A 13,513-nucleotide genomic window follows, 5' to 3' on the forward strand; every position below is an offset into this window, starting at 1 on the left:
GTGAGTCCCGTTGCATTCTGTGGAAAATGAGTTTTCATCAAAAGCCTCAACATGTTCCCCGTTGCCTCTGCTCTCACTCCCATGTCGTTTTTGAGAGAAACTTGGACATGGGTTTTTGAGAGAAACTTTATCATCTTGGCGGCGTCATTAACGCTATACCTGGTCGCAGAAAAGATTCCAGGAGGCACGTTTTGCCGCTCTTGTTATATTATTGTATTCCTTGAGCTGTGTGTAAAACACATCCCAATATTCTTCTGCTTTTTTACGACATGCTCTGTTATAAATTCTGAGGACTTCTTTGCCAATATTGCGAATCTGCCCGGTCATTCAGGTTTTTTCTTGGGCTGATTCCCTTTCTCGAAGAGGGCATCTATCTTCGAAAGACTCCACTAGTGCAGTAGTAATCCTGTTGACATTGTCATCAATGTCTTCTATGCTTGGACAATCTAAATTATTTTGCTCAAGTCTTCTTCTGAGTAGTCTTCCGAATTTTGCCCAGTTGATTTGCAACTTATTACGGAAGCTTTTCGGATTCGGCTCCGGCCGTGCTATCCTTAACCTTATGTAGCGATGGTCTGAGAAGGAATGCTCCATGGAGACCCTCCAATCCTGAACCTCATCGATTAGATTTTCCGAATATAGTATAGTATTAGGTCGTAAGTATTCAAGAACTCTGCCAGGGCTTGGCCCCGCTTATAAGTGTTGGTGGTACCCCACTAAATGTGGTGAAAGTTCGCATCGCACCCTATCAGTACCTCATTTCCTGTCTGTTTTGCTTCCCTCGCCAACCGAGGCAGCTCCGGTGTCGGAGAGTCGAAAGGCAGATAAAGTGATGAAAGGTATGCTCCATCGTCTTACCACTGTTGCATCCGACGTTAACAACTCTGGAGAAAATACATAATTTAAATTTTTATGACATTCACGCAGGTCCTCGGCCGAGTACCAGTGTTAGCATAGAATAATTGATAATTGATATGGTTCAGTCCAGAAACTTTGTTCTGGGTCGCCCATGCCTCCTGAATTAAAGCAATATGAATCTTGCCCTTGTTGATTTTCCCCATCAGAGTGTGTTGCAGTCTTGCTCCGGTGGAGGTTTATCTGGATTACTTCAATCATTGGTCCTCCAGTACATGGGCATCTTGAGAGTAGGCGATTATCTCATCATCTGCTCCCTGTTCGTTAGACTGCATTGACTTTCCTGTCACTGCACTGCCTAATGTCATCGTATTAGATTCTTTGCCTTTCCTAGTCTTCCGCTCTTTATAAAGGCGGTAATGGTTCCATAGTCGGGTCCCTGTTTGTTAGGCTGTATTGGTTTTCCACTCCCTGTACTACCTGATGTTTCTATACTAGGATCTTTGCCTATCTTAGTTTTCCAAACCTTAAGTAAATGGACTTCTTGGGACTAGGTGATGGTACCATCATCGGCTCCCTGTTCGTTGGGTTGCATTGGGACTCCTGTCGGTGCGCTGCCTAATGTTTCAATATTAGGATCTTTACTTGTCCCAGTATTCCGAATATTGAAGTCGGTGACAAGGTCCCTCGTCGGGTTCCAGTTTGTTGGGCTGTGTGGGGTCTCTCGCCACTGTACTGCCTGATATTTTAGTATTAGGATCTTTGCATATCCTAGTCTTTCCAATATTGCGAGAATCCGTGATTGTCTCGTTGTCGGCCCATGCTCGTTGGGCGGTGTTGGGTCACCTGCCATTGCACAGCCTAATGTCTTAAAATGAGAATTTCTGCCTGTCCTAGTCTTCCAATCTTCAGCTTTGCTCCCGTAGTGCGTCATGCCTTCAGTCTTAGCCAAGCTCGTCACGGAGATTTGATCAATGCCAACCACAAGAAGAGTTTCTTCCTCCTTCTCCTCTCTTTGGAAGACCTCCCACTTCTCTGCGACCAAACCTTGGTTTTGCTTGCCCAAGAATCCCAACATGCGTTCCGTCGCAAATTTACTGTCCCATCCCTTGATGAAGACTGTCGCCTTTGTGAGCTGGGGGATATCTTTCTTTCTCACCAGGTCGAGCTTTGCGTCCTCCCAGGGAGCGTGAATAACTCTGAAGAGCTGTTTGACGATATCAATACATTCCGCCGACGCAAAACACAGCGTAAAGATCTCTCCTCTATAACCGCAGCTCATCATTTGTATAGGACCGATGGTCTGGTGGAATCCTTCCGGATGCACTACCGATATTGATGACTGCATAAGTCAGCTCATCTCTGTTGTGCTTCCTTGCCACTCTGGCGTAAGAGGGTGGCTCCTTGCATTCTCAGCGACCATCTTCCCCTTCCGGGATGCGGGATGGCTGTGGCCTCAGTTTGGAAGTCACAGTCCTCCATGAAGACTCAGGCGCCGTGTGCGCTTCCTTCTTTCCTGTTCCGACTTTGTCTACCTTCGGAGGACACTGTCTGGAGACTCAAATGCGGGATGGATGGCTTGGTTTTCCCAGAGTACTTGAAAGCTGGTAGCTCTTTTTTCTTTTTCAGCATTTGAGCAGTGTTATGCTCTTCGGGAGGATTGATGCTTTTTCCAGCTTCCGTATGTCAGTTCTATTCCTTCCAGCATCCTGCACGTTCGCCCCATTGCGCTGTCGGTACATACTCATCTGTCTCCTTTATCGTGCACCGGATCGCTTTCTCGGTCTGTTTATGAGCTTAGCAAAGCCATCGCTCACTTCTGCCGTAAGCTCTCATCTCCCGATTCAACTGTGGTGAATGTTTCACTGACACCGTCGCTGTCTGAATCCGAGTCAGAAACACCATCTTTACTTAAAGGCTGGGGACGAACTGTGCATCCCTCTAGTTTATCCGTCTCTTCCTCATTAATTAGTCTGACGACTAGATGTGGGCTTGAAGCATGACTCTCGACTACAGGTGCCAAGGCACCCACATCTATTGAAGGGGAGGACAACACGCTATGGTCTAGTTACGCTAGTTTTTAGGGCGCACAACAAGCCGATTACTGGCTTAGGTGTATGTCCTAAGTGGCATGAGGCGAATTAATATCTGCACCCTCTTTTCAACCTAACCTAACCTAACATATCTGCGGCATTTTTTTTTCTCTAATTAACTTTATGTTGGAAAAACCAACAAATGTTGAGGTCAGCCTACCAACCTACCAAGAGAATAAAAACCTACCAATTTTACTAGAATCCTACCAAAAAAAGCAACACTAATCACGTCATATTTTTGCTTATTTTACGATTTTTTTAATAATAAGAAAGAACAAAATTTTATATAGAGATACCGGGTTTGGTTCATCATTCACCAAGGTAAAATTCGTGCATGCTTACCGGTGTAGGCTTCTCTTCTTTGGTTGTAGTAAGAACAACATGAATGTTGGTTGCATATGCTTACTATCTTATCTAATGTGTTTGACAGGCCGCTCAACGCATCCATCCAGATAGTGAATTCATATTGTTGTTTTCCGTTTTGTTTGCCACATTTTTCTTGACAGTAAAAAATTAAAACTTTTGCTTCATTTCAGAAGCCGAGTACGAACGAGAACAACTTTCTCAAAGGGCAACCTATGGAAGCCTTAGCAATGTTGTCCATTTACGTGAGGTTGTACGTGTAGCCAAGGGCAGCTCAAAATCGGCCACGGTACGTAATGCTTACCAAACTCTGGAACAACCAACACGAGAAGCACAGGGTCATGCCACGCCCACACCTACCGATCAATACCTGTCAGTTTATTACGCCGAGCGCATTGTCGCTTCCTCAACCGATTGCAATCGTTGGCACATACGACGTCTGACGTTACACAACAATGATCCCTATATTGTGGCCAAATGGTATGAGAATCTGCAGAGTCTATTACAAAGATACAGTGAAACGCGTGTCAAACGTTTGTTGGTGTTTATTAATCCTTATGGAGGTCGAAAAATGGGTCTGCAGATTTTTGAGCGTTCTTGTAAACCCACTATCCAATTGGCTGGCATCGATGCCTCTTGCATTATTACCCAGAGAGCAAACCAAATACGTGATATTCTCATGTCCCATGATTTGACTCCATTCGATGCTGTTTGTTGCGTAGGTGGTGATGGCACAGTCGCTGAAATGATCAATGGCCTCATATTGAGGGCCATGCAAGATCGCAATGTTTGCTTGCGCAAACCAGACGACATTCCAAAGCCCCACCTGCCAATAGCGATTATTCCCGCAGGTAGCACCGATGCTATAGTTTATAGTTTGCATGGTACATCTGATGCTCAGACAGCGACCATTCACATGGTCTTAGGCCAAAGGCGTGGTTTAGATGTGTGCAGTATCAGGAATAACGACGGCATTATCCGCTTTTGCGCTAGTGCCATGGGCTATGGATATTTGGGTGATGTGGCAGCTAAAAGTGAGCAATATCGTTGGATGGGAACAAAGCGATATGAGTATACAGGCGTCAAGGCATTCCTGTCAAATCGCGGCTATGAAGCCGAGGTGAAAATGCTCCTCAAAGATGATGAAACCAAAGGAACCCTATCGCCATCCCAGGGTGAGCTGATATGCCATGCGAATTGTGAAACATGCCGCAAACTAGCCTCAAATGACATTGATGCAGACAAACCCTCATCATCACATTCTTCGTTGCATCTTCAGCATAAAATGGAAACTAAAAGCACCATTGACAACGAACATTCCCGCAATCTCGATCGCAATGACTCTGACAAAGATTATTCCAACAAACCCATGGAGAAACAGACGCAAATAAAGGCTTTAATTAAGGAGGACTACGATGATGTCATCACCTCGGACCAGGAACGACCTATATCACCTAGCAGTACATCAACAAGTAGTGATAATGCACAACAACCTCAATATCTGCAGGTTGCAGCCAGTGACTCACAATTTGGAAACAACGTGCCAAAATGGCGCATCATACGGGGAGAGTTTTTCATGATCACAGCCACTAATATTACATGCGCCTGCACCCGAAGTCCAAATGGCATGTCCAAGTACTGTCACTTGGGCGATGGTCACCTGGATGTTGTGTTGGTACGAAAGACTAACCTTCTGAACAATGTACGATTTGTGATCAACACAATGGGTCGAAATGGCGACATTGTGAGTATACAAAAGTCTATGTCATCCAGAGAGCCAACTTTATAATCGATGTTTTATTTTTTAGCGTAACTTGCCCTTCATTGAGGTTTATCGCACAAAACAGTTCATTTTTAAAGCAAAGCCCAATATAACACCACAAGATTACAACAGTATTCGAGGATCTTGCCAACCCATTGCCGACTCATATGCCGAAGCAGATGCGAATAGACCAGAGGGCTTATACTCCTCCTGGAATTGTGATGGTGAGGTCATAAATGATCTGGAAATAACCATTACGTAAGTATTACTTATAATTAAATTAATACATTTTGTTGCTGAGCTTACTAGAAAAGGCTGGCACCCACACGTGTGAATGTTAGGTATCTGAGCTGATTTACAATAATTGGTAACAAGTGTTATTACCACGACCCAGATACCTACCTATATAAAGTAGTGACTTTTATCATGCATAGCTGACTGAAACAATCGTTACAATAGAATAAGACGTAACCAGGGCAGCGGAGTTTGAGTCGAAAAAAATTATCTCAACTCTGGACAAAGTAATAAAAAAAAAACTTTTTAGAATAAAAACATAAAATGTTGTTTTTTTTTATACTAGACTGTTGTATTCAATTTTGCTGTTTCTAAATTAAAGCTCGATGTCGTTTTGTTGCTTATTGAAATTATTTATCGATATATCTTACATGAAAATCGTGTTTTGTTTCTCATTTGGATATATAATATCTTGAAAATAAAGGGTGATTTTTTTGAGGTTAGGATTTTCATGCATTAGTATTTGACAGAACACGTGGGATTTCAGACATGGTGTCAAAGAGAAAGATGCTCAGTATGCTTTGACATTTCATCATGAATAGACTTACTAACGAGCAACGCTTGCAAATCATTGAATTTTATTACCAAAATCAGTGTTCGGTTCGAAATGTGTTCATTCACCGTAACGTTGCGTCCTACAGCATCTTTGAAAAAATACGGTCCAATGATTCCACCAGCGTACAAACCACACCAAACAGTGCATTTTTCGGGATGCATGGGCAGTTCTTGAACGGGTTCTGGTTGCTCTTCACTCCAAATGCGGCAATTTTGCTTATTTACGTAGCCATTCAACCAGAAATGAGCCTCATCGCTGAACAAAATTTGTCAAAATTTGAACACATTTCGAACCGAACACTGATTTTGGTAATAAAATTCAATGATTTGCAAGCGTTGCTCGTTAGTAAGTCTATTCATGATGAAATGTCAAAGCATACTGAGCATCTTTCTCTTTGACACCATGTCTGAAATCCCACGTGATCTGTCAAATACTAATGCATGAAAATCCTAACCTCAAAAAAATCACCCTTTACATTCCATTGTAATATTGATAAATAAATTAAATAAAACAAGTTCTTTAAATGACTTTTTCGAATAGAAAAACATCAGTCATAGAAAAACACCACCTCCAAAATTTCAGGCAAATCGAGTAATAATTGCGCCCTCCAGAGGCTCAAAAAGTCAAACTAGGAGATCGGTTTATATAGCAGCTATATCAGGCTATATGCCGATTTAGACCATACTTAGAACAGTTGTTGGAAGTCATACCAAAACGACATATGCAAAATTTCAACCATATTGGCTAAGAATTTCGCTTTCTAGAAGCCCAAGAAGTCTAATCGGAAGATCGGTTTATTTGGCGGCTACATCAGGATATAGACTGATTTAGATTGTACTTAGCACAGTTGTTGGAAGTCAAAGTAAAACACTTCATGCAAAATTTCGGCCAAATTGGATAAGAATTGCGCCCTCTAGAAGCTCAATAAGTCAAGACCCAAGGCCGATTTATATGGCAGCTATAATAGGTTATGAACCGATTTAGACCATACCTGGCACAAGTGTCGGATACGATACCAAAACACCACGTGCAAAATTTTATCCAAATCGAATAAGAATTGCATCGGTTTATATGGCAGCTATATCAACACATGGACCGATTTGGCCTATTTACAATCCCAATCGACCCACACTAATATGAAGTATTTGTGCAACATTTCAAGCGCCTAGCCTTACTTCTTTGAAAGTTAGCGGGTTTTCGACAGATGAACGGACGGACATGGCTGGATCGACTTAAAATGGCATGACGATAAAGAATATATATAGTTAATGGGGTCTTAGACGCATATTTCGAGGTGTTACAAACGAAATGACGAAATTAGTATACCCCTCATCCAATGGTAGAGGGCATAACAAGTTATAGCGTGCTAAGTTCGAGCGGACCGAATCTTATATACTCTTCGCCATGGATCGCATTTGTCAAGTTCTTTCCACGGTATCATTTTTAGGTAAACAAAGGATATACGTGAGATAGGTGCAATGGTAAAAGTATGCCTTTTGGAGATAAACATTGGATCATATCAGGGCACCTTTCCTCGAGCGCACTAAGAAAGGTAAACCACCAAACGCCAATATCTCTAACTCAAAAAGATCATCTAGCATCAGCATCCTTCTAAATATCTAGATTTTCTAGCAACAGATTGTCGCCCTTCACTGGGAATATACAAAAATTTGCTGTTTCTGCGTCTACTGGCAATGATTTCAAATTCCATAATCATATTCTTCGCTTCGGGTTTAACTTTGAATTTATAATAATAGGCAGAAATATTATTCCAACGCCTTTTACTGGAGTCGAAAACAAATTGAATGAATTATAATAAATCGGTAAAAATTAAATGTTTAACCAGCCCCCAATGAATGAAATAATCTCTAAAACTTTTTTCATTGGAGTTTGTTTCATTTCTTTATTTGGGAATTGTTTCATAATGAAATAATATCCAAGCAGCGTCGACGAAATAAAAACCAAAAAAGATGAAATATTCCCCCAATTACTATTGGGGGCTATCTCTTTTTTTTTTTTTTTGCTTTGGAGATTATTTGATTGGAGTTAATTTTGTAGTGACATGTGAGCTATATCCAAATCTGAAACGATTTCTTCCAATTTCACAAAAAAAAAACGGACGGACGGACAGACAGGCAGGCAGACGGATGGACAGGCAGACGAACGGACAGACAAATGGGCATAGCTTAATTGAATCAAGAAGTGATTGTGGGTCGTGGAGGCCACCGTAGCGCAGAGGTTAGCATGTCCGCCTATGACGCTGAACGCCTAGGTTCGGATCCTGGCGAGACCATTAAAAAAATTTTTCAAAAAAAAATTTCTTTCTGGCAACATTTGTGAGGTACTATGCCATGTAAAACTTCTCTCCATAGAGGTGTAGCACAGCGGCACGCCGTTCAGACTCGGCTATAAAAAGGAGGCCCCATATCATTGAGCTTAAACTTGAATCGGACTACACTCATTGATATGTGAATGATCATGGGCAAAATTTCATTTTGATTGTGGGTCGTTCGGTTTGCTTGTTAATGCGCCTATCTTTCTTCCTTGTAGAGGATGGTACTATATTCGTTTTTCACAGGTGAAAACGTATGCTTTTCACGGTTACTTTTTTTTACTTTTACTGAATGAAATCGGCACGTTTTGCTTCAAAATGCATTATCTAAAAACAGTAATCATGAAAAAATTTGAGTAAACGATATTATAATTAAAAAAAAATATCACGAAAGTTTTTTCAATTAAAAATTTATCAAAATAAATTTTTTTTTTTTTCAATTAAAAAAATATTGATTCAATAAATTTTTTGGTTGAAAAGATGTTCCAGATGTTTTTTTAAATACGATCGTGATTGATATTAAGGCAATTTTCAATTAAAAAATTAATTAATTCAATCATTTTTATACCCACCACTATAGGATGGGGGCATACTAATTTCGTTCTTCTGTTTGTAACTCCTCGAAATATTCGTCTAAGACCCCATAATGAATACATATTCTTGATCGACATGACATTTTAAGTCGACCTAGTCATGTCCATCCGTCTGTTTGTCGAAAGCACGCCAACTTTCGAAGGAGCGAAACTAGCCGCTTGAAATTTTGTACAAATACTTCTTATTAGTGTAGGTCGGTTGGGATTATAAATGGGACAAATCGGTCCGTGTGTTGATATAGCTGCCATATAAACCTATCTTGGATCTTGTCTTCTTGAGCCTCTAGAGGGCGCAATTCCTATCAAATTTGGCTGAAATTTGGCATGACGTCTTTCGTTATGACTTCCATACAACTGTGTATGGTTGAATTCGCTCCATAACCTGATATAGCTGCCCTATAAAACGATCTGAGATCTTGACTTCTTGAGCTTCTATAGGGAGTAATTATTATCCGATTTGGCTGGGATTTTGTAAACGGTTTCTCCCATTACCTTCAACATATGTGGCAAATATGGTCTGAATCGGTCTATAGCCTGATACAACTCCCATATAAACCGATTTCCCTATTTTACTTCTTGAGCCCCTTAAGGACGCAATTCTTATTCGATTTGGCTGAAATTTGGCATGACGTGATATAAACCTTTCTCCTATTTTACTTCTTGAGCCCCTTAAGGGCGCAATTCTTATTCGAATTGACTGAAATTTTACACAATGACTTCTACTATGGTCTCCAATATTCAATTCAATTATGGTCCGAATCGGACCATAACTTGATATAGCTCCAATAGCATAGCAATTCTTATCTTTTATCCTTTGTTTTGCTAAAACGAGATATCGGGAAGAGAACTCGACAAATGCGATCAATGGTGGAGGGGATATAAGATTCGGCCCGGCCGAACTTAGCACGCTTTTACTTGTTTTAATTGAATATGCAATTTTTTTAATTGAAATTATTTTCAATCACCTTTTTCAAATGCTGTGATTATCATTTTCGTGATTGAATCAATTTCAAATTAAAACTTAATTGGATCAAGTAATTTCGTGATTGAACCCGATTTTAATTTTTTCTGTGTGGTACCACCCTTAACACAGTAGTGGTGTAGGGGTAGTGTATAAAATTATTAAAAACTTGCACCGGTTTTTTGAATAAGCTCAATTTTTTATAAAGGTTGAAAGTCCATACTCAGAAACGCAGAACGAAACAATTTTTAAGTACTTAAAATTTTTTTTTTAGTATTGTAAACTAAAATCTTTCTGGACCAAATGACCCATTCGCAACAGCCAACTAGCTTCTTATTCCATAAGAAGAATCTATGAAAAATTTAATGCGGATAGCCTCATTCGCTCGAACGCCATCTTGATTTCGGCTATCTGTTGAACTGACGTACGAATATGGCTAGACTGAATTAAAATCTGCAGACCATTTAGAATAAATATACTTAGTTAGGCCACAGATAAATTTCGAGGTGTTACAAACGAAATGGCGAGATTTGCATGCCGCCATTCTAGGGTGTGGGTATAAAAACAGCATTTTTAGTGCAGAGGCAGAGTCGGATCCGAGCAATTTCAATTTCTTTTTTATTGAACTCCGCAGCCCTGGTTGAATGTTAATAAGATAAACGAAATATTTTCCTACCTTTTATTTGATTTCATACTTAAAAAGTCCATATTTTATAAAAATAAAAAAATCTATTTTTTACTTTCAGCTCACATCGACAACTAATTGATGTCTTTATGCGTGGTCCATACATTTACAGCAAACCATCGTTAAATAATTCGGATAACAAATCAATATTCTGCTGTTGTCACTCGGATACATAAGAAATACTAACGTACACATATGGATAGAGGGCGCTATTTAATCCATGATTATATTATAGATATACAGATATTATAGATATAGATAGGTAGAAATTATGTGTGATACAATTTAAGGCTGTTTTTACTTCATTGTTTGTATAGTTCAGTTATAATGTAGAATAGAATAGATTAGTAAACAAGATTGTAAATCGTTTTATATATAACACACGAATATGGTGATTTGTTTTTTTTTTGTTATTTTATGTACTAAACTATAATTCCCAAAATATTATATTTCTCAAAGAAACAAATTACACATTGTCTTAGTGATATTAAAAACAGAAATTAATTACGATTGCTGGATTTAGTAAACTTAACATTCCCCTTCGTATGTATTGGCATTTTTATGTATCAATAAACAATTTATTAATATAACACATAGACTGCATATTCATTACAATTGTTCGTAAGTTTTCAAAGAGAACATTTGCAGGGTGTGAGATATCGCAAACTGGGCTCAGCATTTTTTTCGTTATTTTTTCTTTTTAAACAAACGTCGAAGATTAAGGTTATTGCATGCGAGAACCATGTTAGCTCTGCTGTCCGTGTAGATTACTCTTTAAGGCTGGTACTATGTTCGTCTTTCACCGTTGAACACCCATTTTTTGTGATTACTTTTTTGAAAAACTACACAAATGCAAATTGCAAAATTTGCCCATGAACATTCCACTAAGGAACAGGGGCAAGCTTCTCACATATCAATGAGTGCAGTCCGATTCAAGTTTAAGCTCAATGATAAGGGGCCTCCTTTTTATAGTCGAGTCCGAACGGCGTGCCGCAGTATGACACCTCTTTGGAGAGAAGTTTAGCATGGCATATCTTACCTGTTGTTGCATTAGGAGGGGAAAACCACTGCTGAAATTTTTTTTCTGATGGTCTCGCCAGGATTCGAACCCAGGCGTTCAGCGTCATAGGCGGACATGCTAACCTCTACGCTACGGTGGCCTCCTACTACACAAATAACAACGATAAAATAACAATTTTATTAAAATTTTACAACAATTCCCTACTGAATGAATTCAGCAAGTTGATGTACTTTAAAATTTATTATCTAAAATAAGTAATCGCGAACAATATCACGAAAAGCAAATATAGTGACAGCCTTTAACTGTTAACTTCATCAGGAATGATAAATGAGGTTGGCGAAGTGGTATTGAAGCCAAGTTAAGAATGTACTTTTTGAGGTCACTTCTTATGGTTGTAACTTCCTCTCATAACATAAAAAAATCGTTCAAAGACAACAGTGGGGAATACAAATAGTGCGCAGGCCATTTTGATCGTATATAATGCAAGTGTATTTAGCCACGAAAATTTCTTTAAAGAACAGTAGGAATACTTCATCTATAAGTGCTGTCAGATTTAAGTTTTCAGTTCGTTGATATATGTCGTCCTTGTTATGACCGAGTCTGAACTCGAACTATATTTTGAGATGACTCCCATATAGACCGGAAATTTGGAAATTTTACCCCTTGAAGACACATAGAACGTATTTTTTATTAGATTACTTTTAAATATATCCCTTCCAACCATAGTCCCCAAGGATCCCGAAATTTAGCCGCCATATACTTGATCAATTTATTAATTTGCCTTTTTGTGATCACGAAGGGCTCATTCATTCGATTTCCATGAAAGGCTCACGGAGGTCCAACCAACCCTCAATTTTTGTCAGTATAACGTTCACCGAAAATCCATCTCGTAGGCATTAGGTATGATTTCCAGAATAAAAGATTTATGAGAATCGGCAAGCGCACTTAGACAACTCAAGTCTATTTGTGAACTTCAAAATATTTTAGCTTTGCTAATGTCCGACATCTATATTTTAAATAATTTCGAACTCACTGTACTTGGTTCATGTCTTTAATATTAAATACTATATGATATACTGAGGGCTCTGAAGGAGATGATGTTCAAGCATTTCAATTAAATGGATATTTGTAGTTATTGCCGCCACCTATATTTGAGTCTGTTTGTTTGTTTGTGCGAGTCTGTTTGTTTGTCATTTGCCGACCTGCCTGCCGACCTGCCATTCGACGAAGAGTAAAATTTGCGCATAGCATTTATTAAGATAGGCATTCATTAAGATTTGTACACGCAATAGTATAAATAATTGGTTTTATTTCAATTTATTTTATTTATTTCCATTCACAATAGAGGATTTCTGCAGGTTGCCTATCTTATTTGTGAAAAACATATCCTGGCAAGCCTGCACTGGTAATTTTTCTAGAACTTTGTTATCCTTTGTTATTGTCATACAAATTTCATTGCACTGCACTATATGGAACTAAAATAAAACTCAGCTGCTGTACCAACAACGACTGAAGCCAAGAGAATAAGAATATCATGATATATTCATTTACAGGTACTGGCAGTTGTCCAACAACAAAATATTGACTGCACTATCTGTCAAAATCAGTGATTAGTGCAACTCTGATTTTGTATGCGTTACAAGTCGCGCCAATTTTCGTTGTTTGTGTGTGTAATAGTTCTTAACTATAATACTCACACACAGCCAAAACATGTTGATAGATAGTGCACTTCGCAAGAAAAAATGTTACTCATCTGTTTACGGTACACTACCTGGTAATTATGTCATGAAGAATATGTATGAATTGGGCATCCACACTGGTGCGATTCACGGGTAAATGAGTATTTTGCTCATAGAACACAGTACCACTTGTACGGCATGTGTTCGCATTATCTTCGTCACGGAAAATATGAGCGAAAGAAGATCACAACAAAGAGAATGCAAACAAAAATCTGACATCTTAATATCCGGCCGGCTGTTAACAGCTGTTCGTGTGAGA

At 39.2% G+C, this 13,513-nt stretch overlaps 1 protein-coding gene across 3 annotated transcripts in view; it reads left to right on the plus strand.

Annotated features, from left to right (window-relative positions):
• The window catches only part of LOC106085818 (ceramide kinase), a 52,055-nt gene extending 40,798 nt beyond the window's left edge, over nt 1-11,257 (plus strand). For 2 of the 3 annotated variants that reach the window (XM_059362448.1, XM_013250241.2), the window contains 3 exons: nt 3,485-5,055; nt 5,120-5,331; nt 10,556-11,256. In XM_059362448.1, coding sequence (XP_059218431.1) covers nt 3,485-5,055; nt 5,120-5,331; nt 10,556-10,670 — 1,898 coding nt within the window. In that variant the 3' untranslated portion in view covers nt 10,671-11,256. Of the gene's footprint in view, nt 1-3,484; nt 5,056-5,119; nt 5,332-10,555 lie in introns of all 3 variants that reach the window. The other variant, XM_059362449.1, reaches the window with a different exon arrangement.
• The last annotated feature ends 2,256 nt before the right edge of the window (nt 11,258-13,513 follow it).

This window comes from Stomoxys calcitrans, chromosome 2 (assembly GCF_963082655.1).
Source record: "Stomoxys calcitrans chromosome 2, idStoCalc2.1, whole genome shotgun sequence".
Classification (NCBI taxonomy): domain Eukaryota; kingdom Metazoa; phylum Arthropoda; class Insecta; order Diptera; family Muscidae; genus Stomoxys; species Stomoxys calcitrans.